Source organism: Spinacia oleracea, chromosome 4 (genome assembly GCF_020520425.1).
Source record: "Spinacia oleracea cultivar Varoflay chromosome 4, BTI_SOV_V1, whole genome shotgun sequence".
NCBI lineage: Eukaryota > Viridiplantae > Streptophyta > Magnoliopsida > Caryophyllales > Amaranthaceae > Spinacia > Spinacia oleracea.
Window position 1 is genome coordinate 181,197,406 of NC_079490.1, and position 25,922 is coordinate 181,223,327.

Below are 25,922 nucleotides of genomic sequence, written 5' to 3' on the forward strand. Positions count from 1 at the left end.
TCACGGGTTCGATTCCAGAGTAGTGCATAAATAGTGTTCGATTCCATACCCCCACTCCTTTTTTCTTTTTCCTGTTTCTCTTATTTTCAATCAAGTACATGCAACTAAAGTCAAAAAAATTCTAAAATAATCATGTCACATGTCATCTTTTATTGACATTTTGACAATATGCTATCAAAATCTGACAACAAGGATTCTGTTCACATTAATGGTTTTCTTAATTATTACTCCATTATTTTATAAACTGAAATCCTTTAAATATTAAAATTTATTATTTGGCATTAAAATATACTCGTTATTATAAATAACAACTGGAAAAATATATCTCAAACATATTTTTTTATTCAATTTAAATTGATAAGAAACACAACCACTATAGCATTGTTAACTCCGCCCAGAAATTTATCGTCCTCATTTTTTTTTGAAGGTAAAAATTAGTTCATTGATAAAATAGTCATACGACATCTACAATAGAAATCAAAACTAACAAATACAAAATAATTTGGATCAAACAAAATTCTAATCCGGCAAAATCACGATCGTTGTAGATGAGATTCGACAATGATGAATATCCTCTTTCACATTGCTGTTTGATACAGCCTTCAACGAGGGGGTCTTTCGATCTGTTGTAGCTTTGGTATTGAATTAAATTCGATTCAATTGATTGTAGACGTAAGAATGACATCCGTTGTAACCCCGCACAAATCTTCATCAATAAATCAACTTTTTCGCGAAATTAAAAACATGGCCCCAAACTCTCACAAGGAAAGAGATAAAACCCAATAAATGGGTACAGTTAACCCAATAAATGGGTAAAAAAGCTCTCCAATAGGGAGAGAATGGAGTTTTTATTCCGAACATGAAATCAGAAGCTATGAAAAACAAGAAAAAATGGGCTTACCATCAACCTAATGGTTGGTGGTAGCCCCTAGAAAATTAGGGTTTTGAAAGAGGAAGAGAGAAAAGGGAGAAAAAAAAAAAGAGGAGCGGCTAGTATATTACAAAAATTACTTGCGTACCAGAAATTTATCGTCCCCATCGTCTACCTTCAACTACAAAAATCATCCAAAACACGTTAAATCAAACAATCAACTACACTAAATCAAATCAAACCATCGTATTACAGAAATTAACTAAACTAAATAAAATTACACAATCGAACATCAATGGTGAACGCTCGAAAAAAATACGATAAATGGATCCCAAATGGGATTATCTTCTTACAAATCAAGGGTGAACCAAAATTCGAAATCAACAAACAAATCTAAGATTTCAGATCAAAATTAAAATGTTTTGCATCACATAGGTATCATCGAAAAAAAAAGAAAAAAAGAAAAGAAAAGGGGGAAATAAGTTCTGGGTTTTGAATTTCAAATTCAAACCAGAAAAATAATTTTGGGAAAAATTTGGGATGATGAGGTGGCAAAGCTGATGTGGCTTTGTCCAACAGATGAGCAGGGTATGCAGGGCCCACATACCCCCAGGGTATGTGTAGCCTTTGCGCGGCATATAAAGTAACTTTCATTAATTTAATTCTCTTTTCCAAACAAAAAGAAGTGCAATGTTCATCTTCATCTTCCCAGCCTTTCTCTTTTCCCCTCTCTCTATCCTCTAACCAGAGTTCCAAACCGACCACCATAGATGCCGAAGATCACTTTTTGAGGCTGTAAAACTCAACGGAAGCTCGTATCAGGAAGGCGAGCAGGAAGACCCTGTTGGGTACGTGCCTTCCTCCTAAAAAGCATACCCATACCGTCCCCGACTTCACCGGTGTCGTCCCCAAAAGTATTCCGCGTACCCGGCCCTTTGGATTCGTTCTTGGTACGAATCCCAGGCGAATTGGTCCCATACTCGTACCCGGTACGGGAAATGGCGCCTGGAAGGCGTACCCGTGTTTCATAGCTTACAGGTTGGCATTTTTATCTTTTCCATTTTTTCAGATAAAATTTCATCACATAAAGGGGAGTCATCAGGTTTAACTATAGCTCGGTTTGGATTCAGAGTACCTAACACGGAATTATGTGTTGGCCTAGACCTTTCCTCTGTTCTGGTTCTTAGCCTGGCTCTACTGGGGTTATGCTTTCAGCATCATACTCGTAGGAGTCAGCAGCCTCCCTGTCTTATTCTAGATTTCTCACCCAGATGTTAGGATTTCTCTAGGTCTGGGGCGTTTCCTTCTCTGCTCCCCTTCTACCTATGGGGGTATCTTTTGGTCTGAACCTGCAGGGTGGGTTGGGTCAAGAATGTCAGAACTTCCAGGACAATACGCATTTGGTCTGGAGAGAACTGAGCTCCTATACGCTCTAGAGAGGCGACAGTTGGGGCTTGGATGATCTGGCTTGGAGTTGCCTTAGTCTTGGGAGGTGATGGTTTTTTGTGGTGTCCGACATCTTGAGAAATGCAGAACTGTGGCTTTGATGTGGGTTTTGGGTTGGTTTTTGAGGTGGGTGATTCTATCTTTTGGATTAATTGGGTCCTCTAACTTTGTGTTTAAGGAGAGTGTCTAGAAAGTCCCCCTCCTAGCGCCAAAAGAAATATTGAGAAGCACTACAAATATTCGTCTGAACTTGCACGAGTTCCAGTATTTAAAGTTTGAAGGCTGCTAAAGTGAGGAGCATGAACATGCCTTGAAATGCGAGGTGGTAGCTCATCTCTATTCTATAAGCCAGCTCCTGAGGGCATTTTAGTAAAGTAACTTTTCGTGTCCCCCAACAAATTTACGAAAACACCCTTCCCTGTTTAACAGTGTGCCAGACCACTCCATTTTCTAACGCCCCAAAACGTGATTAATGGCCCACAGAATAATATCTATGCCCAAATCACGTTGATTGATAGTTAAAATCAGGCAAGAAAAATAAATTAAGGAAATAAATTATTACACAATATTACAATTGGTTTTTCGTTTAAAAATTAAGGAAACAAATATTAATCCAGCTTATTCCAATTAGAGATATTAATCCAGCTTATTCAGGAAACAAATGAAATCACAAAGTAAACCGAAAATTCTGAAAAATTCTCCAGTGAACCACACTGAAAAGTCATTCTCAGGCCATTTTGATTCTCTTCGAAAGCCATTCTCGGGAAAACCACGTCACTGTTCTTGAAATCGCTTCCATACATGTAAGTACACTTCTCGCACAAATCCTTGCAAGAAAATAAAAATAGAAATTAAACAAATTTTGAATAATAGTAATGCGTGATTTTTAATGCATGACAACAAGATTAAACATTTAACTCTTTAAAAAATAAATGAATTAGAGCCATTCTTCAGATTCGAACATTTGTTTATTCGAACATTTGTTTATGCATTGCGAAAATTTTTATGCATACACAAATGCTTATTTTGAATTTTAATGCTATGTGAATTAAATCTGTCTACCTAACACACTATTTTTTTTATTTATTTTGCAGATTTAAAAATATAAGGTATGTATTAAAGAAATATTATTCTCAGAGGTTCTCTTCAGTTTTGAACATTTGTATATCGCAAAGGCTACACATACATTGTGTGTATGTGGGCCAAGCATACACTGCTCATCTACTGGTCTAAGCCACATCATCGTAGCCATGTCATCATATGAGTCATCCCAAAATTTCCCCAAAATATGGTTTCTGGTTTGAATTTCAAATTCAAACCCTAACAATTTCTTTTTCCTTTTTTTTCGGTCGATGTTTACAAAGTAGTGCCAAAAATTTGATCTCAATTCTGAAATCTTAGATTTGTTTGTTGTTGTAAATTTCCATTCACCCTTGATTTATAAGAAGAAGAAAATCCAATTTGCGGTATTTCTTTCGAGCCTTCACCATTGATTTTCGGATGTTTAATTTGATTTAGTTTTGTTAATTTCTTGAATACGTTGTTTTTATTTGATTAATTGTGGTTGATCTTCTGATTTAACGTATTTTTGATAATTTTTCTAGTTGTGGATCCAATTTGAATGAAGGTAGACGATGAAGTTGATTAAATTCTGGGCAGAGTTAACAATGTTGTATTCATTATGTTTCATATTAAAAAAAAATGTTTTAAAAAATACGTTTGAGGTATTTTTTCTAGTTATTATTTATATTGCAAGATATATTTTTATGTTAGATAATAAAGGTTTATATTTAGTAGTTTTTAGTTTATAAAATATTGTGTTTTGAATATAAAAAAAAAATAGTGTGAACACACACTTTTTTTTTCAAAGAAGAAACGTGTGGGAGCAGGGAGGGAAGACGTGTGTTTGACAGGTTTACAGATTTTTTTTCAGAACTTTTGTTGACAGATTTTGCATGTCAAGGAAATGTCAATGTACTTGAGTGCTTTTAACTGATTTTAATTAATTATTACATATTTTAATTAATTTCTTATTTGATAATCTCTAATTTTATATTTTATTGACAAAATATAAAGTACTTAACAATAATTCATGGTTTACACAGATCATAATAACTGTTTAAAGTTCGCAAGTTGCGTGTTAAGTTCATCAAGTTCTACAATAATCAACAGAATAAGGTATGTGCCCCATCAATCTATCAACACGACAGTAATATGCATGATTTTATTGATTTCAATTAATTATTACATATTGATGTTCATGCTTTTATTATAATAGAGATAAGCTGTTATTTTTCAAATTCCATTCGTAGGACAAATAGCTTTTATTCAATAGAGATAAAACTTATATGTTTATATTATAAAATTATCAAACAAGTTTTGTGCAAGTTGAGCAGTAGTACATTATGTGTTGTATTATGCCTTAGTAACAAACTATAAAGTACCTTAAACCACACAACTACTCAATGGGGGTGTAGGAAATAAGACTCTTAATTCTTACTTGATAGATTTAACACAACACAACCAGGAAGAAGTTCACAGGAAGAAAACAACTAGAATTAACACAACCAGTCGAAGTTCAGAATATTAGGGAAAGAGGCAAACATAGTGAATAACCACCAATTACAATAATTACAGCATAATAAAATCGGAACAAAAAAATCACAATTGCATCATAAAACACAGTTTTTAAGTGAAATTCAGCAACCCCAATCAAAAACATTAACCGTTCAGCAGCTAAAATCCTAATAAATCGAATGACCCAATTTCACTATGAACAATTAGATTCAATTTCAAACATGAAACCCTAATAAATCGAATAACCCAATTTCAAACATGAAACCCTAATAAATCGAATAACCCAATTTCAAACAAGAAAATAAATTTCAATCTCTATTATATATAACCCAGTCAATGGGGGACACCAAAAGTTAGGTTACTAAAATACCCTCAGATGTTCATGCATCTAATTCATCACCAAATATACCAATAAAACCAGTCGAAGTTCAGAATAGTAGGGAAAGAGGCAAACATAGTGAAAAACCACCAATTACAACAATTTAAGCATAATAAAATCAAGAAAAAAAAATCACAATTACATCATAAAACACAGTTTTTTAGTGAAATTCAGCAACTCCATAATCAAAAACATGAACCTTTCAGCAGGAAACAAGAGTCAAAATCAAAAAAACTACCTCAAATCCCCAAATTGGAATCAATTTCAGCAAAGAAACCCTCAATTCTCAATCACCCAGAAGCTAAAATCATCTAATAATCTCAAATCCCGAAATATAAATGAATTTCCCTCATGAAACCCTACTACCTCAATGACCGATAACCCAAAATCAAAACAATTTAAGCATAATAAAATCGAGAAAAAAAATCACAATTACATCATAAAACAAAGTTTTTTAGTGAAATTCAGCAACTCCATAATAAAAAACATGAACCGTTCAGCAGGAAACAAGAGTCAAAATCAAAAAAACTACCTCAAATCCCCAAATTGGGATTAAGTTCAGCAAAGAAACCCTCAATTCTCAATCACCCAGAAGCTAAAATCATCTAATAATCTCAAATCCCGAAATATAAATGAATTTCCCTCATGAAACCCTACTACCTCAATGACCGATAACCCAAAATCAAAACAATAACCTGATATCCTGAAATTGGATTCAATTTCAAACATGAAACCCTAATAAATCGAATAACCCAATTTCAAACAAGAAAATAAATATCAGATTCAGAAGTTTCTTAATCAAAAGAGATAGTTAAACCGAAATCATCCCTATTATTTATTGAAGACCCGCCCTCCACCCACTAAAAAATGGATAATAAACCCTAATTATAATAAATATCACCAAGAAATATTCATTAACAATTAATTCAGGAAAATAATACCAGAAAAAACTCTCTATTATATAACCTAGTAATCACCAAATATACCATGAAACCCTAAAAAATCGAATAACCCAATTTCAAACATGAAACCCAAAAAAATCGACTAACCCAATTTCAAAAAACAAAGAAAAAAACCAGATTGTGAAATTTCGAAAACAAAAGACATAAATAAAACGAAATATGGTACCTATTGCCTTTCCCATCGCCTCCATCGCCTCGGACAGATCATAGACCAGCGCCTCGACAAACGCCTCGCGCATCTCACCACCGCCCCTGCACCGCTCCTGCACCGCTCTCTCCAATTCATGGAGGGACACGCCATGCAAATTCAAAAAAATCCAAATACATTAGTTAACCAATAATTAAGAAAACGAAATACACCTACAACTAAGCAACAAATCGATTTCCGGCATGAAAAAAATTCAGATTATAAACCCAACACCATGAATTGTTAAAAAAACCCTAAAATACTAAATGAAGTCCTAATACGCCTAATTTAATTTAAGACGAAGAGAAGGGAACATACCTGTGTAATCGTCGGCGCACGCCATTTTTCCAACAAATCCTCGCCCTTTTTTTGCTGAGATATTCAAATAGATGAATGAACATGCATCTGAAAACAATTGTTTAGGAGAGAAAAGGAAGGAAAGTATCGAATTAGGAGAGAGATAGGGGGAGAACAAAAGCAAATAGGTTAAAGATAGAGAGGATAGCGGCGGGGAGCACAAAAAGGAGATAGGGTTAGAAGATATAAAATGACCCAAATAAAAATCAGATAAACGAAACGAAATGAAATCAAAATTTAAATGGGCCGGCTTGAATATAAGGGCTGAGTGTTGTTAGGCCGGTACTGATGGGATAACTATAAATATAAACTTCTACTTTAAAGTTGTGTGAGAATTTTATAATCTAAATACAAACTTTGTGGTTCAAATAATCAGTACAAAAAAGGTCTGCAGTACCATAAGTTGTTAGAAAAACTCGATTATTTTCTAAATAACAAGTTAAAAATAATATTTTTAAAATAAAAAAAATTAATTAGTAAATAAATTTTTGAGATTGTTAGTGATTTATAAAAAGGGATATTGAAAAACTATGAAATATTGGGTTTAAATTGGAGACATTAACGTTTAAATTTAATTAGTAAATTAAAAAAAACAGCAATATCAATATTACAATAATATTTAATATACAAAACTTATAAGAACCAAATTCATATGTGTAGTTTATATTTCTATTATGGACGAGAACGGAGATCAATGTATGCAAGATCAAAGATCGATATGGAGGGATAAAAAGAAACAACAAAGAAAATCACTCACTCCAGAACAAAAAGATCGTCGAAATGCGAAAAGAAGACTCAGCTATGCCTCTGAAAACCAATCAAATGCTATAGCATCCCCTGAGAGTCAACCCCAAAGGCCATGTTTAGAAGGGCCTATGATTGTTAACAACACTCCCAACACTTTGGGAGCTCGAAGGGCTATGGCAGACATCACTAATCGTGCCAATAATGTCACGACTGGATGTGAAAGACGTGAACGTAAGCAATCTGAACATAAAACATTCATTTTAATTTTGTAAAAATGACCACTTACCTAACTAATCAAAAACACGATTTTATAATGCAGTGCAACCTATTGATGAACTGCGTTTTCTCGATACTCGGGCAAATCTTGAAAATCAATTTTTTAGTGTCGGTGAAAGTAGGGCAACCAATCTGACCATATCAGACCCAACATCAAACTCAAGAGATATGCCCAATCGATTCTTTTGTGTTGGCGAGAGCAGTACAACCAATGCACGTATACCAAACCCTACTTCAGACGATGGAGACATGCCGCATTTTGTTGAGGCGGAGAATGAAATACGTATGCCTGGCCTATTATTCAATGCCGGTGAAAGTGGTGCAGTCGACACCAACAACATATCAAACCCTTTCTCTGATGATATAAGGGTCTGGACATTAGGGAGAACTGGTTATAGAAATTGTGCAAGAAATTACCACGAGAGTCATGGGGTTCCTATATTCAGTTTGCCATCCATGAAAACATGTCCACATTGCCAGGCACGCCTTTTCCATTGTTAATCTACTGAACTATGTTGCTTAAGCGGGAAGGTTAACTTACCTGATTTTCCATTGTCCGCTGATATGCTTGATCTATATTCTCATCAATCGGAATATGGGACTCATTTTAGGAAAAACATCCGTAAATACAACCACGTATTTTCATTCACTTCAATGGGAGTTCATTTAGATGACGAACTAGCAAATGCGCGTCAAGGCGTGTACACATTTCGTGCACAAGGTTCAATTTACCATCGCATTGGAGGTTTCTTACCTTTGAACGCAGAAGATCGTCCCCGGTTTCTTCAACTCTACATTTACGATACTGAGCATGAAAATGAAAATCGTGCAGCCAAGAACTCATCATTGCGGCTCGAAGTCATCGACAGAATCAAGAATATTTTGAATGCTCACAATCCTTTTGTCCACAATCTTCGTCATCTTGCTCAGCGTAGTGACTTAAATGATTGAAAATTTGTCATCAAAGAGCAACCTACAAATAAACATCAATACTCAATGCCGACAGCTTCCCAAGTAGCAGCAATTGTCGTTGGCGGTGATGACATTTCCAACTTGAAAGATAGGGATATCATGATAGAGTCAGTAACTGGGCAACTGAGTTATATCAAAGACACTGCCGGTTATTATGACCCACTGCAGTATCCTCTACTTTTTCCTTATGGTTCTTACGGCTGGGATTTAAACAGTCGAAGTTCCACTGGTAAAAAGTTGACATGCCGGGAATTCTATGCATACATGTTTCAGGTGCATATTTCTAATAACTCTTTTTAAGACTTATCCTACAAATCGTATACTTATACCTTTCTGACCAAAACAAGTATTTTGTGATATAGATGCGTCAAAATCTTGATTCTCTAATCTTGAGAGGCGGTCGTCTACTCCAAAAATTTGTTGTCGATAACTGTGTCAAAATGTAAGCCAAAAATTTGAGGTGGATTGCACTCAACCAAGATAAGATACGTGCTGATTTATACAAGGGTTTAGAGGATTCTTTACATGCTGGAGAGCATAACACAGGTCCACATTTATTTAATTGAATCGATTATATTACATTGTTTCACATGCAATAAAGTTTGTGTATATAATGTCCATTTGCAGAAAATGTTGGACGACGGACCATACTACCATCTTCATTCGTAGGAAGTCCAAGAGATATGCACCAGAGGTATCAAGATGCCATGGCATTGGTTCATAAGTTCGGCAAGCCCGATATATTTCTTACAATGACATGCAACCCGTCTTGGCCAGAGATACAATCAGAATTGTTGGCCGGACAAGTACCAAACGATCGTCCAGACCTGTTGACACGGGTTTTTCATGCTAAACTTGAAGAGTTGGAAAAGGATGTTTTAGAAAGGGGCATCCTCGGAACGGTTGTTGCTTATGTATATGTGATTGAATTCCAAAAGAGGGGTCTTCCACAAGTTCATATGTTATTGATTCTTGATCAGAATGACAAGCTAACCACTCCGGATGACTTTGACAAGATTGTGAGAGCAGTAATTCCCGATGAACAAGTGGAACCAAAATTGTATAAGGCAGTTCTTAAACATATGATTCATGGCCCATGTGGTGTTCTCAACCACAAATCCCCATGTATGAAACAAGGAAGTTGTAAGAAAGGATTCCCCAAGGAATTCTCCAATGATACAAAGCAAGGCAATGACTCATATCCTCTTTATCGCCGTCCACAAGATCGTCCAGCAGTACCATTGCGTGAAAATTCACGAGTTCGTGTAGATAATCGGTGGGTAGTCCCATATAATCCATTTTTGCTCCTAAAATATGATTGCCACGTCAATATTGAGATATGCAGCAGCATCAAGTGTGTGAAATATCTGTATAAGTACATCCATAAGGGTTCAGATATAGTCACTATGGAAGTTCATACTGGAGATGAGATTGCATAATATGTTGATGCACGGTGGATTTGTGCACCCGAAGCTATGTGGAAACTTTACAAATTTCCCATGACTAGAATGTGTCCTTCCGTAGACCGTTTGCAGGTTCATTTGCCAAACATGCATCAAGTGAGGTTCGAAGCGAACCAACCAATCTCAAGCGTGTTAGAGAACCCAAGAAACTCTAAGACGATCCTCACTGAATTTTTCAAGATGAATTCGGTTGATCCAAATGCAAGGAGATATCTTTATCGAGAATTTCCAGATCATTACAGGTGGTTATCGACTTCACGTGAATGGCAAAAGAGAAAAAGTCAACAACGGGTTTTGGGTCGATTATATGTAGCTTCACCGTTGGAAGGAGAACGGTTTTATATGAGAATGTTACTCAATCATGTGAGGGGGCCTACGTCGTTTGAACATTTAAGAACGGTCAATGGTGTCACACACCCAACATTCAGGGCTGCAGCTGAAGCCCTCGGTCTAATCGAAAATGATGAAAGCATTCGTCAATGTCTTTCAGAAGCATGTTCGGTACGAATGCCAACTGCATTACGTCGATTATTTGCAACCATCTTGGTATATTGCCAACCAACAGGATTGCGTTCACTGTGGGATGAGTTTTTCCCTTACATGGTTGAGGATTATCCGACTTCCAACACAACAAACAATTGTGTTTTTCTCACTAACAAACTTTTGCAGGACTTGGATAGGTTATTGCGACCGCTCAGAAAAAGGATTTCTGACTACACGGAGTTGCCAAGTTTACCTGAAACTACTGATGACATAGGCGAGCTTCCTTCTATCATAGAGGAGTACTTTTCTATTCCGGTTCCAGATGAGGATTTAGCATGCGTTGCCACTCTCAATAGTGACCAACAAATTGCATACGATACAATAATGAATGCTGTCATTTCAAAGGCTGGTTGTTCTTTCTTTGTTGATGGTCCTGGCGGCACCGGGAAAACATTTTTATACAGAGCCCTTCTTGCTACTGTAAAAAGTAGAGGCGAAATAGCTATTCCCACTGCAACGTCTGGAATTGCAGCAACGTTGTTGCACCAGGGAAGAACATCACATTCGACTTTTCAGCTTCCACTTAATCCTGATAGCTCATCAACTTGCTCATTCACCAAACGTTCTAAAACTGCAATTCTCCTAAAAAATTCTTCCATTATCGTATGGGATGAGGCCCCAATGACACACATATATCAATTTGAAGCTGTTGATCGGTCACTCAAGGATTTAATGGGGAACGACTTGCCGTTTGGGGGAAAAATTATTGTGTTCGGTGGTGATTTCAGACAGGTTTTACCGGTGGTTCGAAATGGAACTAAAGCTCAAATGATTGACGCATCTTTTGTCAGGTCCCCTATGTGGAGACACATTCGTATTTTGCGTTTGAGAGAAAATATGAGATCACGAGATGATAGCGGCTTTGCTAATTTCTTACTCTCAGTTGGGAACGGTAATGAACCTACTGTTTCAGATCAGATGATAAGGTTACCAACTGGCATGATTATACCAACAGTGGCAGATAGTTCGATCGAGGCTTTGATCGACCAGGTCTTTCCGAGTTTAAGTGAGCACGTTGGTGATGGAAATTTTATAGTTGAAAGGGCAATCATCACACCCCTAAACGAAGACGCTGATAGGATAAATAATAAGGTTGTCGAAAAGTTTCTCGGAGAAGGAAAAATGTACTATTCGTTTGACTCTGTTCCTGAAGATAAGAGAAATTTGTATCAACAAGAGTTTTTGAATTCGATTTCTGCGTCGGGATTGCCTCCTCATGCTCTCACCCTGAAACCTGGGGTACCTTTAATGCTTTTGAGAAATATTGATCCTAAACATGGTCTTTGCAATGGAACACGGTTGCTTTTCCATTCATTAAAGGACAATTTCATTGATGCTGAGATATTAACCGGACATTCTAGGGGAAACAGAGTGTTTTTGCCAAGAATTCCCTTGAAAACCGCTGAAGATATAAAATTGCCATTCGAGGATGGTCAGAAAGCAATTTCCTGTGAAGTTGAGTTTTGCCTTGACTATCAACAAGTCTCAGGGACAAACTATTCCACATGTTGGCATATACCTCCCTGATCATGTATTTAGCCACGGACAGCTATATGTAGCATTATCACGAGGAATTTCAGAGAACACGACAAAGATTGTGGTAGAAAAGGGAAAGGTTCAAGGTTGTGAAGGCATATTCACTAAAAATATTGTGTACAAAGAAGTTTTGTTGTCTTATGATTAGAGATACGGAATTTAAGCATTATTTTTTATTTCCCAGTTATGTAATAAACGTTATTGTACTCTTGACAATGAGTAGTTTGTTACTCAGCGTTAGCCGTATTTTTTCCAATGAATTTTATAATAAATAATTGCTTTACGATATAGTTACGGACGAATTAATTAAGAGATGTGAGTTTTATATATCTGAGTAATTAAATGTATTAATGTACATAGCTTTCTTTTCATGTGATATACATATTCATACATTGTGAATTTCGGTTTATGTAATTCTAATTTTATTCTGCACTAACAATACAGGATGACAGAGTACCATTATCCAACTTTTGAACATTTATATCCTAGCGGGGTACAACGATATGATGTACGAGCCCGACTGATTCGCAATTATGATATTTTCAACTACAACCATAAAGGAACACCTAAGAAAACATGGAAAATGCTTTTTGTCGATGTTGAGGTAGATGACCATACGCTTCATTCAATTTCTCATTGAATCTGAACTATATCATAACTTTTACATGTGTTTTCTTTTGTAGGGTGAGGGCATACAGTGCAATATTTTCGAGCCCGCAATTGAAAATTTTGTAGGACGGTTTCAAGAGGGATTCATTTATATACTCCTTGCTTTACAAGTGGTATTTGCTGAAGGGAAAAACAAAATTGTCCCCAATTGGAAACAGATGATCATTAAAGAAGAAACAAATGTGATACGTGAAGAGGAGGATGACATTTCCATACCTTCATTCCACTATAATTTAGTTCATTTGAACAGATTAAGTTGTCACATCGACTGTACCAGTAGAGTTTATGGTACTTTTGTTTGCCTTTTTTCAATATTTACTTATCATGCATATGTCGTTTATTAATTGAAACATTGATGATCTTTTAGATGCAATGGGATTGGTCCTATACGTTTCACCAATTGAGAATATTGGTGTAAATTCATTCAAGCGAGACGTGGCAATAATGGATACAACGTAAGTCCCCTAAATTCTATGCATAATGTTAATTACTTATCGAACTTACCTGTATTTCGATAAATTTGTCTTAATATTATTTTACTTTCTACTTGCAGCTGGACTGTTATTAAATTAACACTTTGGAATGATTTTGCGCACGTTCTTGATGAAAATCTTAATCATGTGGACATTTGTCCAATCATTGTAGCATGTGGTCTGCATGTCAAGAACTTCCATGGTACATCATCCAAATTAAATTAGATAGTAAATGTAGTCTTTTTAATATGTAGTTCAAAGTATAATATTCATATGTGATAATATTTCTAATTGATAATTACAAACAGGTACATATATTTCCACGGGATACCACACTAGGATTTATGTTAACCCAGTTAATGAAAAAACAACATCCTTATCTACATGGTATGCACAATTTCGCCAAATTCATGTACAACATCACCTTAAGTATTATGCTCACAAGTTTTGTCACGTATAGGTATAAATCGGAAAAACTGGCAAAGATAAGGAGAGATTGGTTTCGTTCGTCGACTTTTTCGCTAAAGTCATCGATTGATATTTCTAATACTCCCCGTATCCGATTATCTCAATTTCCTACTGTGAGAAATGTATCGTTTCTAACCTTGAAGTTTCAGTGTTGTCAACATATTAAATACGATATTATGTACTTAATTTTCTAACTTTGCTTTTTTCTTTTTGTAGGTACAATACTGTCGAGTTGCCGCATATGCATGTCGTGTTGATGATGTTGATAACGTCATTTATGAAGCATGCAATCGTTGCCTAAAAAAGGTTGTCATTTTTCAAGGATTACAAAAATGTCAATCTATCAATATCAACAACACTGTAACTATCCCAAGGTAACTATCTAAATCTCTATTATACTTAAACACACATTATATATTGGTAAATATCTATAATAGTAATTTTTTTTACGGATATTTCATGAAATACCCCCGAGTTTTACCATTATTCACCAAACGCCCATCAAGTTTCAACAATTCATAAAATACCCCTCACAAATGACTTAATACCCCAAGTACCCCTTTATGACGTCATCATCTTCATAATCAACCAATTACGATCTAATTATCCACCTAATCCTTAATTAACCCCCCTAATCCCTAATTACCCCCTAATCCCCCATTAACCCACCCATTAACCCATTAACCCACCCATTAACCCACCTATTTCTTATTTTCTCTCTCTCCCCTTCCTTTTTCCATTAACCCACCCCCCCTCAAGGATTCCGGCGAGGGAGCCATGGCTGCCCCCTTGCTCACAGCCATTTTTGTCTCCTTCTCACCTCCCCTACAACCCACCACCTCTTTCTCAACTCACCATCACCGACTCTCCAAATCTCCTCCATTATCTTCCCAATCGACGCCGTTGTGCCTCCTTCCTTCAGATCTTGCAGTGCCTCCTCCGCCGCCTCTCCTCCGTCAGATCCCGCTCCTCATGCTGCACCTCCGCTCTTTGTATTCTTCTCAAATGCCGCGCCTCCTCCGGTTAGATCTTGCTCCTCATGGTTCACCTTCGCTCGCCTTACTTTGCTCAAACGTCGCCGCCACACTCGTCGTCAATCTATGGTAACAGAAATTTCTGGCGAAGAAGGCGAGGGGGTTGCGGTTCAAATCTGGGCGAAGAGAAGGCGAGTTTCGTCGGTGGAGGAGGCAACGACTTTAGGAGGTGGTGGTGGTGGCTTCAATGGCAGAAAGGGAAGAAGGAAGGGGAGAGGAAGGGTCGAGGAAGAAGCAAAAAAGTAAAAGGAAAAGGAAAAAAAATGGGTCAATTATGAAAAATGGGTAAATGGGTGGGTTAATTAGATGTTAATTGAGTTAATTAGGGATGATGACGTCATAAAGGGGTACTTGGGGTATTAAGTCATTTGTGAGGGGTATTTTATGAATTGTTGAAACTTGATGGGCGTTTGGTGAATAATGGTAAAACTCGGGGGTATTTCATGAAATATCCGTTTTTTTTAATTTCGTTTTATAGGTTGCTGCTTCGACTTACCATATTTGATAAAAGTGGTAATTTGAAAGTCACAATATTACACGATCTTGCACAACACCTTTTAGGTTGTTTAGCTACTGAAGTAAAATCAGTACTTCAACAGGTTTCAATCTAATACTCTAACAACATAATTCTTTTTATAATTAACTCATGTTGGTTTTACATCGCAATATATTTTTTAACGTTCATGCAGCCTAACGGACGTAATCGAGTGATGGAAAAAGTATTTGCATGTTTCGGAAACAGAGCTTTTTCATGGGTGCTACATCCACCAACTGGAGCTTTTAATCCTGAACATTCGTATACGGTTGGTTATGTGTTACATATCGATTGGGCGGAGGAGTGCATGTGGTTAAACAAATATATTGCGAGCAAAAGAAGAAAGTGATAGTTACTATTTTGTATGTTTAATAACTATACTTTAGTACTTCAATTTTGGTTTTTCGATGGGATATGTTAGTTGTATCAAAATACTATTAAGTTTTTTAATAGCTTTAATTGGTCATAAGATTCGATCATTCGTCATGTAAAGCTACGAGTATTATATGACCTCAATATCGCAAAATATGGACTTTGCGAATGATTTTTAGGGGAAATTTTTTTTTAAAATTCCGCACGCATGAAATACTAGGCACAATAAAATTTCTAAAATGCACGCACGCATCGCGTGCATAAAATACTAGTAGAGCTTAAGCTAAGAAAGATGTAGAGCCGATGAGGGGAGAACTAAGAATACTTAGGCCCTGTTCTTTTGAACTTTTTTGCAATTCTATTAATTTCAGTTTAGTTCAGTTCAGTTCAACTCCATTAAGTTCAGTTCAGCCAAATAAAGTTCAGAAGAACAGGGCTTTAACTTGAAGTAGCTATGCCATGGAGAAGCTAAACACAGAAATAATGCCTCCATTCCAGTCCCCAAATGACATGCCTTCGTATTCCTGACATCCAATTCCTCTGTTTTTGTTGCTTTGCACTATCGTCCACTTAGAGATTCATTCAATTGTAGGCTTAACTGCATACATAACAGCTCTTCGAATAGTTGATCATAGAACCAACCTCATCCTTCCAAATGAATGGGTCAAGAATATATTTCTAGCAACAACTTAACATCTTAAACAGACTTATTGTGTTTAATTTGTGCTAAATCTGATATATCTATGTATCTCATTCTCCAACTGATTTATCTTCCTGCTTACACATGACAAGCCCTCAGACTGTCATGCTGCTGAAAACTAAACAACACTTGCAGATTTATCAACTCATATAGTTTCTCAACGAGTTGGTCATTTCCGTTAGAATTTTATGAGTTGATCGCGTTTATTACAACGATAGTCCATTGTTGAGAGGACACTAAAAAACTTAATCACAGGACCATTGTATAATTGTATTATGCTACACCATGCAAACAAGTCCATTGTAATATGCAACACTACCAATGTTCCTCAAGTTCAAGACTTCAATTGTCGACCAAGATGTTTAGGGACCTCTGTCATCCAATTAGCAATGTACTTTTCAGTTTCATTTTGAAACCGTAAATTAGCAACACAATTTTGCAATACTAAAATTAGAATCACGCCCATTGACGGATTTGCATTAAGCTCTGCACATGACCAATTAAAGTCTTGCATCAAAACTATTTCCAGTGTTCCATCAAAAGTATCCCTCAAAATCAACTCCATGGTACAGACTCATATACTTTAAGACTCGTGCTAGTCTTGCACTACATGACCAATTAAAGTCTTGCATCAAAACTATTTCCAGCACTTGCATAAAACAAAGATTTAATAAAAGCAAAGATTTTATTCAAATAATCAAACACATTATCATTTCATTGTCACAACCAGACCTTTCAATATTTCAGATTAACCCTTCAATTTGAAGCATTTACGCTAAAACTACTAGCATAAAAACAACTCAAATACAAGAAAAGCTAAAAAAGATATAGAAATTTAGCTGCTCCAGCATTCTCCAAAGCTAATGAAAATTACCACAAAGGAGAGAATATACTAAAGCAACACAAAGTATTATCGCTTCAAGGGAACGAGTCAAATGTGATTAAAATTACCCACATAAACCAGTAAATGAAGCCATCTTTTCCCACTTTCAATTTCAATTACAATTTTTTTAAATTCAAAACTAAACTATTTAATAATTGAATTTTAACCAATAAATCATCCATAAACCCTAATTTACCTATCCAAAAGTAGCAAGATAGACAACTAAAGCGATTAAATTTACAATCGATGTATATTAATAAAAATTGACAGTAAACTTCAATTATACGCAATAAAAGGTGTGGAAACTACCATGTCGAATTGAGCTGATGAGAACAGGCGATTTAATTATCCATACCTTAATCAATGGCTATAATTAAGGCTTTCTTAAAAGCTGATAATTAAAGCCAATTGATTAAGGTACAGAGAACAAATCGATTTTAACAAGAGAACCAAGGAGGATTGCCAGAAAAAAAAGCTTCAATACCCTAATCAACGGCCTTAATCATACAATTATTACCGAATCCAACGAAACAACATATTTGAATGAATAAAGTCATTGATAAGAGTATTAAAGCTAAGGCAATGTAATTCAATCAAAGTGAAAACATGACTGAATGTGAGGAAAGGGGGATTGAGGAAAGGGGGACTGAACTTAGGATTCGTGCTCTTTCAAGGAGGAGGGGATGGTAGTTGACAACTTGAGATGGAGAGGTGATAAACATTTGGGGTAATTTTTGGACTTTTAAAGAGTGGCGTAACCTAAGATGAGGCCTTTTTTAGGGTTTTTTTGTCACATAGATGATAGATTCTAGACTTTTAGTCTGCCGTCAGCCCGTCACGTCACGGCATAAACTCATGGGCTAAACCGCTAAAGCCTAAAAGCCTGAAATTATTTGTGTCACGTTGATCCAACAGCAATAAAATAGCCAGAGTCTTTTTTATTGCCTCATACTATACCTAACCTTCATTTTATTAAGAGATATTATATGTAAAATTAGATTAGATCTGAATATTATGAAATATACTTAACTAAAATATTTCTTTTTTAAACTTATTGCATAATTAATAAATCTTGTACATACTCCCTCTGTCCCAGAATACTCGCACCGGTTCGAGTCGACACGCTTGCCAATACACAACTTTGACCATCAATATCTTTAACTACATATTATAAAAACTTGCGAACTATTAATATTTTAAAAATATATGTTAAGATGAAGCCAACAATATATTATATGCTAACTTTTGTTTTCATATACTAGAAATAAAATAGGGTCAAAGTGAATTATGTGAATAGTGCAAAAAGTCAAACCGGTGCGAGTATTCCGGGACGGAGGGAGTATTTATTTATCATCTAATACGGAGTATGAAATACTTATCCTACTAGGTACTCTGTATTACTTATTACAGTATATGTGTTTGATATCCTAATTTTATCAAAACATTCGATATACTATGCTGATTTGACCAAAATATTGAATAAGCGGATATATTATTGCAAATCAAGTTCTGCCAAAGTTATGACACTTTGGGAGAAAGGTTACATACAAATGAGTTCAGAACTATCCTTTCCCGTCTTGCCACCAAATGGACAATTGTGTTCCAGAGCCTTTTTAACATGAGAAATGACGAAATTATCTAAAAACTTTGGCATCATACTAATATCATTGCGCACTAGAAAAATCAAAGAGAAGACAGTTCTTGCTATATTCGGTGACATTATCTTGGTGAACCAAAGTGTTTTCGTACTGAAAAGATTGATATATTTTCCTTTATTAATATACGATTTGACTAAAATATTATCAAAAATCATTTTAAGCAAATTATTATTATGTGGCACACATTATTTCTATAATCTATAAACATATATCTTTTATTATATATAAACAGAAAGGATAGAAAACAAAAATTAGGGGGGGGGGGGGGAATTGGCGAGAAAATTTTACACCAGGAAGTGACACGTGTCACACCTGGTGTTTGTTTTGGTAGTATAACTAGTATTATTGGCCCGAAGCGATGCCACGGGTATTTACATGATTTTAAAATTATTTTAAAAAAAATTCATTGACATATACTGTAATTTTAATTATGCGGAGCATTACGTATGTAGTATATTGTTTTAAAACTAAAACTGATTAACAAACTTTTTGAGTAATTTACTTGATTTGTATAAAATTCAATATTTTATACTTCACTCGTACGGAGTACCTTATAAGAAATTTCTTATTACAAATTGTACATTGGATTACAAACCTTTACATATTGGGTTATTTTTCCTATTTTCCACGGGAGTATTACATATTTTTAACAATTCCATGGATGATTTGAATAACTTTAAAAAAACAAATTGTACATGATTTGAGCATATAAAGAAAAATTAAACGATTTTTTGTTATCATAAATTGTTAATCAAACATTGGGCATTAAAGTGTTAACATTGATGTCACGTATTCATTTTCTATTGATTTAAAGTCATAAATTGAAGAATCGGAGTGGTGGTTAAAACTTTACATTAATGAAAGCAAGAACATGCGAGCATCGATACCAACAATTTTTTTTGTGATATAACAATACGTATAATGTGTGCACATGACATGGCACCATGTCATTTACCAAGTAATGGTGACAAATGGAGAGATATCATGCATTGCTTTAGAGAAGTCACATTTGGAAGTCCTTCTTAGAAAATGTTACTCCACAACAACGCAAGTGCGCGCAGTTGATGGGTACCAACATAGAGTTGGCTCAAGTGGTAAGCAGCTTGATGTCACTTAAGAGAGGTCTCGGGTTCGAGCCTCGTCGTATGCAAAAATTCTTGTTGGGAGACTCACCCACCATAAGCAAGGTGTGCGACCCGGGTCGGATCCGGATGTAGTCGGAGCTAAGCTCCGGTGAACCGTGTGTGCTATGCGTAAAAAAGTGCAGTTGATGGGTGACCATAAGGTCATTATGGAAAAGACCATAACCAAAAGACATGAAAACACGTAATCATCCAAAGTTGAGCACTACAAGCTAAAGCAATGCCTAAAACTAACATGCTTCACTATAAAGACAAATAACTAAATCCACATGCAAAAGCCACATATTCATTCTATCATAAATACAAGACTCTACTCTTAACACGACTCTTGACTTTACAATTTAATTAAGATTGGAATGAGCATCGAACAGATTTTTCTAACTAACTTGTATTGAAACTACCCCATTTCTTTTCTAAGCTCCGGTGAACCGTTTGTGCTATGCGTAAAAAAGTGTAGTTGATGGGTGACCATATAGGGTCATTATGGAAAAGACCATAACCAAAAGACATGAAAACACGTAATCATCCAAAGTTGAGCACTACAAGCTAAAGCAATGCCTAAAACTAACATGCTTCGCTATAAAGACAAATAACTGAATCCAAATGCAAGTCACATATTCATTCTATCATAAAGACAAGGCTCTACTCTTAACACGACTCTTGACTTTACAATTTAATTAAGATTGGAATGAGAATCAAACAGATTTTTCTAACTAACTTGGATTGAAACTACCCCATTGCTTTGTTTGAAATCACATAGTTAAGTGGAAATTGAATTAACCACGATCCACTTAATTAAAAATTCATTCAGGAAATAGAAACCAAATAATCCCTTTGTGTTGATTGCTCAAACTAACTTCGATTAAATCTACTTAGGTCTTCCCCTACCTCTTGCAATTCTATCACTTTTCCACCCATCTAGCCTCCTAACCGGAGTATCACTTGATCTTCTTCTTACATCCCAAACCATCTTAAACGAATTTTCAAAAAAAATTCCTCCCTAATTACAATAATTAATTGGTTGATGGTGAGATAATTCGAGACTGTAATACTATAAAATACTCGCAAATCAATTACATCATGTAGAATTAGAGGAACGTATGATAGAAAATCGGGAGGCGAGAGAGATTTATCTTCTGTTCTTGAGCAGAATCGTCGCGATTCAGTCCATATGAATGATAAGGAGGAACGGAGAGATTCAGGAAAAACGAGGAACATTACTGTAGTTACTTTTAAAAAAAGAATGAAAACAAATACAAAATCGGTCAATTATACTCCGTACTAGTTTGACCCAAGGTATTGAAAATGGCCTTAGACTTTTTTATTGGACTGAAATTTACTGAATGGAAAATAAACTAAATAAACTGAAAATTTCAATTAATTGAAGTGAAATTAAATTAATTTAACTAAAAAGAAATTAACTGAATGCTCCTGAACTGTAATGTAATTAAATGAACTGAAGCTAAAAATAGTAATAAAAATAATAATAATAATAATAATAATAATAATAATAATAATAATTAATAAATATTACTCCCTCCGTCCCAGATTAGTTGTTACACTTACCTTTGCACAAAGTTTTAGGTGATAAGTGGTTGTTTGGTTATCAATTGTTATTTTATTGAAAACGTAGATGTGGTAGGAGTTAATGGGGTATTTTTTTAATTGAATTAGAGAGGGTGTGGGGACAAAAAAAATTAGTGGGAAGAGAGAGACAATATAATAATTGTGGGGTCGTTCCTAATTTAGAAGTGTAACAACTAATTTGGGATGGGCGAAAAAGGAAAGTGTAACAACTAATCTGGGACGGAGGGAATAATAATAACAATACTAATATCTATAATAATTATTATATTAATATTACTCTGTAATAATAATAATAATAATAATAATAATAATAATAATAATAATAATAATAATAATAATAATAATAATAAAATAACAATCTATCAGTTTTTAAATATTAGTCATATTTTGACTTTTCAACTCGTTTCAAATCAACAACAAATACGTATGTTAAAAAAATTAAAAAATTTGATATTGTTAAACTACACATTAAAACGAACAAAATAAGATCTCACATGAATATGTTTTGAAGTACGTATTGGATAGACCTAGCAAACGGGTCGTGTCGTGTCGTGTTCGTTTCCGTGCCAGCTTATAAACGGGTTGGGAACCCTAAACAAGAACACGACCCGTTTAATAAACGGGTCAGAATGCCAAACACGGACCCGACCTGTTCATTAAACGGGTAACACGAACCTAACACGCCTAACATGTTTAGTTAATCGGGTCGTGTTCGTGTCATCTTTTTCAACCCAATAAAAAAAATATTATTGAGAGAAATACTAAATTAACGATTAATAATTTCGTTAAATCAATTAATGGCCAAAAGATTATTGTTTTGTCCAACGGATTCCAATATGTTACAGACCAAATAAATGGTTCAAAAACCTTAGATTACAAATAACTAGACTTTTCAGTTGTTTGTAAAAATCTTCATCTTGTTTCTAAACGCTCCAACATCAGGCAAACCATGAAGCACCCCTTGTTGCAAATAGACTACCTAAGAAAATGAGAATGTGTAAAATTAATAAAATTTTAAAGAGAACGAATAAAAATTTAAGGGATTAAATAAAATGATATGTTTTGCTTAATTATGATTCATAATACATTAATCCATTAGAAACTAAGAAAAAATCAAATCTGATCCTCATCAAATGAATAAAATCAATGATAAAAGGAATCAAATAAACAAAACTAACACTTCGTATCTATACTAATATATTAAAGGAAATTTTGGTATTTACTATCTTTAAAATACACCACTTTTGTATTTACTACCTTATGAAATTTTTATTTTAAATTACTACCTTAAACTTCCAATTTTTATTTATTTACTACCACTTTATAGTTTTCTCATTTTAAAATTAAGATATCTCTTTCATTTCTTAATCGTTTAAAGTGATTCAAAGTTCATTATTTTCCTTTTTCTATAGGGAATTCATTGAGAACGTCATTTCAAAAAAAAATTATTTCATAATTCATAAGTAGTTTAATATTTTACAAATAATATTTAATTTAATTTACCTTTTACAAAAGGTTAAATGAAAGATCCCTATGAAATCCTTACACATAAATAAGAAGAATGGGTTTTGAATCACTTAAAATGATTAAAAAACGAAAGAGATATCTCAATTTTAAAATGAGAAAACTGTAAAATGGTAGTGAATACAAAAAAAATGAAACTTTAAGGTAGTAATTTAAAATAAAATTTTCATAAGGTAGTAAATACAAAAGTGGTGTATTTTGAAGGTAGTAAATACCAAAAAATCCTATATTAAAAGGCGTTTGTGAAAACGTATATGTGTCACGTATACTCCCTCCGTATTACGCCATGTCACCACTAATAAGCATCATGGTATGTTATTGACAACCAAAAAAGCATGTAGAAAGGATCGAACATCGAACCTCGTGGATTAAAAGTTTCGCTACCTACCATCTCAACTAGCTACAATGTTTGTCATATTTTCACATATAAATGTAAAATACAATCTTTTAAAATTGGGCACATTTTTAGAAAACGTAAACCCGACTAAAAGTAAAACCCGGAGCAACGCCCGGACCACACACTAGTTATCTTAGAAAAAGAAGAGAGAAGGGGAGCATATTTGAGCAAACAATCTATAAACAAGAAGAAAATATCAGAAAACCATGAATTAGTGACAAAAGTGATAAGAACAAATTTGTAAGAAAGATGGGAGAGACAAGAGCAGGCGACAGATGGAGAGAGTGAGAAATATGCTTCTAGAGTTTCATTTGCTATACATATATATATCGGCTGACAACATGAGAAGATTTTTTTAGGGTTTTTGACAGGCTAAAGTCGTATCACTTAATAAAAAATAACCTAAATCCACTAACTAAGTAGCAAGGGAAGTCAGGGTCGAATCCATAGGGAAACAGGCGTTCTTTCTACTATTAATCAATTAGACTAGACTATTGGGAACAAGAGTTGGTTTGATGGTTTGCTAAAACTACGGCGATAATTAAACAACTAGGAATCAATATATTAAGGAATCTAGGGCATAGGTTCACCAACAGATAACAATCCAGGACAATAAAGAATCACGATAATCAACAAAGTAATTAATTAGACTAGCATGCTCTCTCGAATCGATACTAATCATAGACTTAGAGTTAACGGGCTCTCGCTACGTATTAACTCTGATTCCACCTATTGACACAAGCCTAAACATCAAATTGCATCTCTCGAATCTTAACTTGATATTGCATAACTACCACAATTAAACCTGCGCAAATCTAATTGTATAGTGAAATAAACCAATCAATAGGAATTAATTACAATGCCAACAATCACAATTATTCAATATCCCTTCATATTATTCATGGATCCCCAAACCTTAGAAAATAGACTACTCAAGCATATTAACAATAAACAAAGCAATTAGCATGATTGAAAACATAATTAAAGCTAAACAAAGAATTGAAATAAAGAACAATACCTTAATTGAAGAACAAGAGAAATAGAAAGCTTGAATTTTTATTGAAATTGAAAACTAAGTGTTTGCATAAATTTAGAGAGAAAACAAAGCTAAGAGAAATAAACTAAGGGGCTAATACTAGAAAATAAAATGTCCAACTAAAATAACTAAGCCTAGTATTTATAGTTTGCCCATAAACATAAGGTAAACCGGAAGAAAACCGCGGAAAAAGGGCCCTGGGTTGTCGTCGCCCGGTCGGGCAGCCTTCCGCCCGTCGGGCGACCAGCTCGTAACCCGCCCGTCGGGCGCAGGTCTGCCCGCCGGGCGGAGGGAGAAATTCTGGAAATCATCGGCACGCGCCCGGTCGGGCAGCTCCCGCCCGTCGGGCAGACGTTTGCCCGTCGGGCAGCCATTCGCCCGCCGGGCGCGCGTACAAACTGCACGATCCTCTATCTTTAAAACGCCATATCTCCTTCGTTATTCGTCAGAATTAGGCGAGTGACCACTCGTTGGAAAGCTATTGAAGTCTAGAATCCAACCCAATCAGAATAACTTCATTTGGAGTTGTAGAACGTAAGTTATGATCAAAAGAGTAGACGAGTGTCGGTTTTCTAGTTCTTTCACTATCCGCTTTGCTCGAAAACTCTTCCAACTCAATGTGTGTGCTCTCGAAAGTAAATAATCTCTTGTATTGATTAAAATGAGTAGAAAATGCACAAAAACATGCTAATTCCTACAATGATGAACCTGAAACTACAAACACACTACAAGGAGCACATTAGTACTAAAAATCGCTCCGAAGAGCTCATTTGATATCAAAAAGTACTAAGGGACGGGGGTAAAAACACTATAAAATATGAACATATCAAACTCCCCCAAGCTAGATCTTTGCTTGTCCCTAAGCAAAGAAATCATCGATGAATACATAAATCAACTTCACCCCAAACACATCTTAAAACAATGGATACGATTCAAGGTAAAATCCAACAAGCATGCATCAATGTCAACCGATCAAATCTATTCGACCGCTAATCCACCTTAACAATCGTCACGCAAAGCGAACCACAAATGCACAATGGAATTCAAGACTAGTGCTCACACACTCGTCACTCATTTATGTGGCGGATAAAAGATGTACCCGTTCGCTCTTCTCCCAACATATAAGTG

The 25,922-nt window shown here is 35.1% G+C and overlaps 3 protein-coding genes across 3 annotated transcripts; all 3 read left to right on the plus strand.

The window, feature by feature from the left end:
* Positions 1 to 8,798: 8,798 nt before the first annotated feature.
* Positions 8,799 to 10,213, plus strand: LOC110781797 (uncharacterized). Its single transcript, XM_056842757.1, has 2 exons — positions 8,799 to 9,003; positions 9,402 to 10,213. The coding sequence occupies exons 1-2, from the start codon at positions 8,799 to 8,801 to the stop codon at positions 10,211 to 10,213; spliced, it is 1,017 nt and encodes a 338-aa protein (XP_056698735.1).
* Positions 10,214 to 10,282: 69 nt separating this feature from the next.
* Positions 10,283 to 12,307, plus strand: LOC110781795 (uncharacterized). The gene has a single exon (XM_021985846.2). It carries the CDS (start codon positions 10,283 to 10,285, stop codon positions 12,305 to 12,307), a length of 2,025 nt encoding a protein of 674 aa, XP_021841538.2.
* Positions 12,308 to 12,761: 454 nt separating this feature from the next.
* LOC130472240 (replication protein A 70 kDa DNA-binding subunit B-like) lies at positions 12,762 to 15,844 on the plus strand. Its single transcript, XM_056842758.1, has 9 exons — positions 12,762 to 12,920; positions 13,000 to 13,273; positions 13,353 to 13,440; positions 13,539 to 13,660; positions 13,767 to 13,845; positions 13,919 to 14,048; positions 14,143 to 14,300; positions 15,439 to 15,559; positions 15,650 to 15,844. The coding sequence occupies exons 1-9, from the start codon at positions 12,762 to 12,764 to the stop codon at positions 15,842 to 15,844; spliced, it is 1,326 nt and encodes a 441-aa protein (XP_056698736.1).
* Positions 15,845 to 25,922: the final 10,078 nt, after the last annotated feature.

Coding starts and splice junctions, on each gene's coding strand:
- LOC110781797 (XM_056842757.1), top strand. CDS start 8,799: ATGCCGACAGCTTCCCAAGTAGCAGCAATTGTCGTTGGCGGTGATGAC. Junction 9,004..9,401: donor AAACAGTCGAAGTTCCACTG/GTAAAAAGTTGA, acceptor GTCCATTTGCAG/AAAATGTTGGACGACGGACC.
- LOC130472240 (XM_056842758.1), top strand. CDS start 12,762: ATGACAGAGTACCATTATCCAACTTTTGAACATTTATATCCTAGCGGG. Junction 12,921..12,999: donor TGCTTTTTGTCGATGTTGAG/GTAGATGACCAT, acceptor TTTCTTTTGTAG/GGTGAGGGCATACAGTGCAA. Junction 13,846..13,918: donor ACAACATCCTTATCTACATG/GTATGCACAATT, acceptor TGTCACGTATAG/GTATAAATCGGAAAAACTGG.
- LOC110781795 (XM_021985846.2), top strand. CDS start 10,283: ATGTGTCCTTCCGTAGACCGTTTGCAGGTTCATTTGCCAAACATGCAT.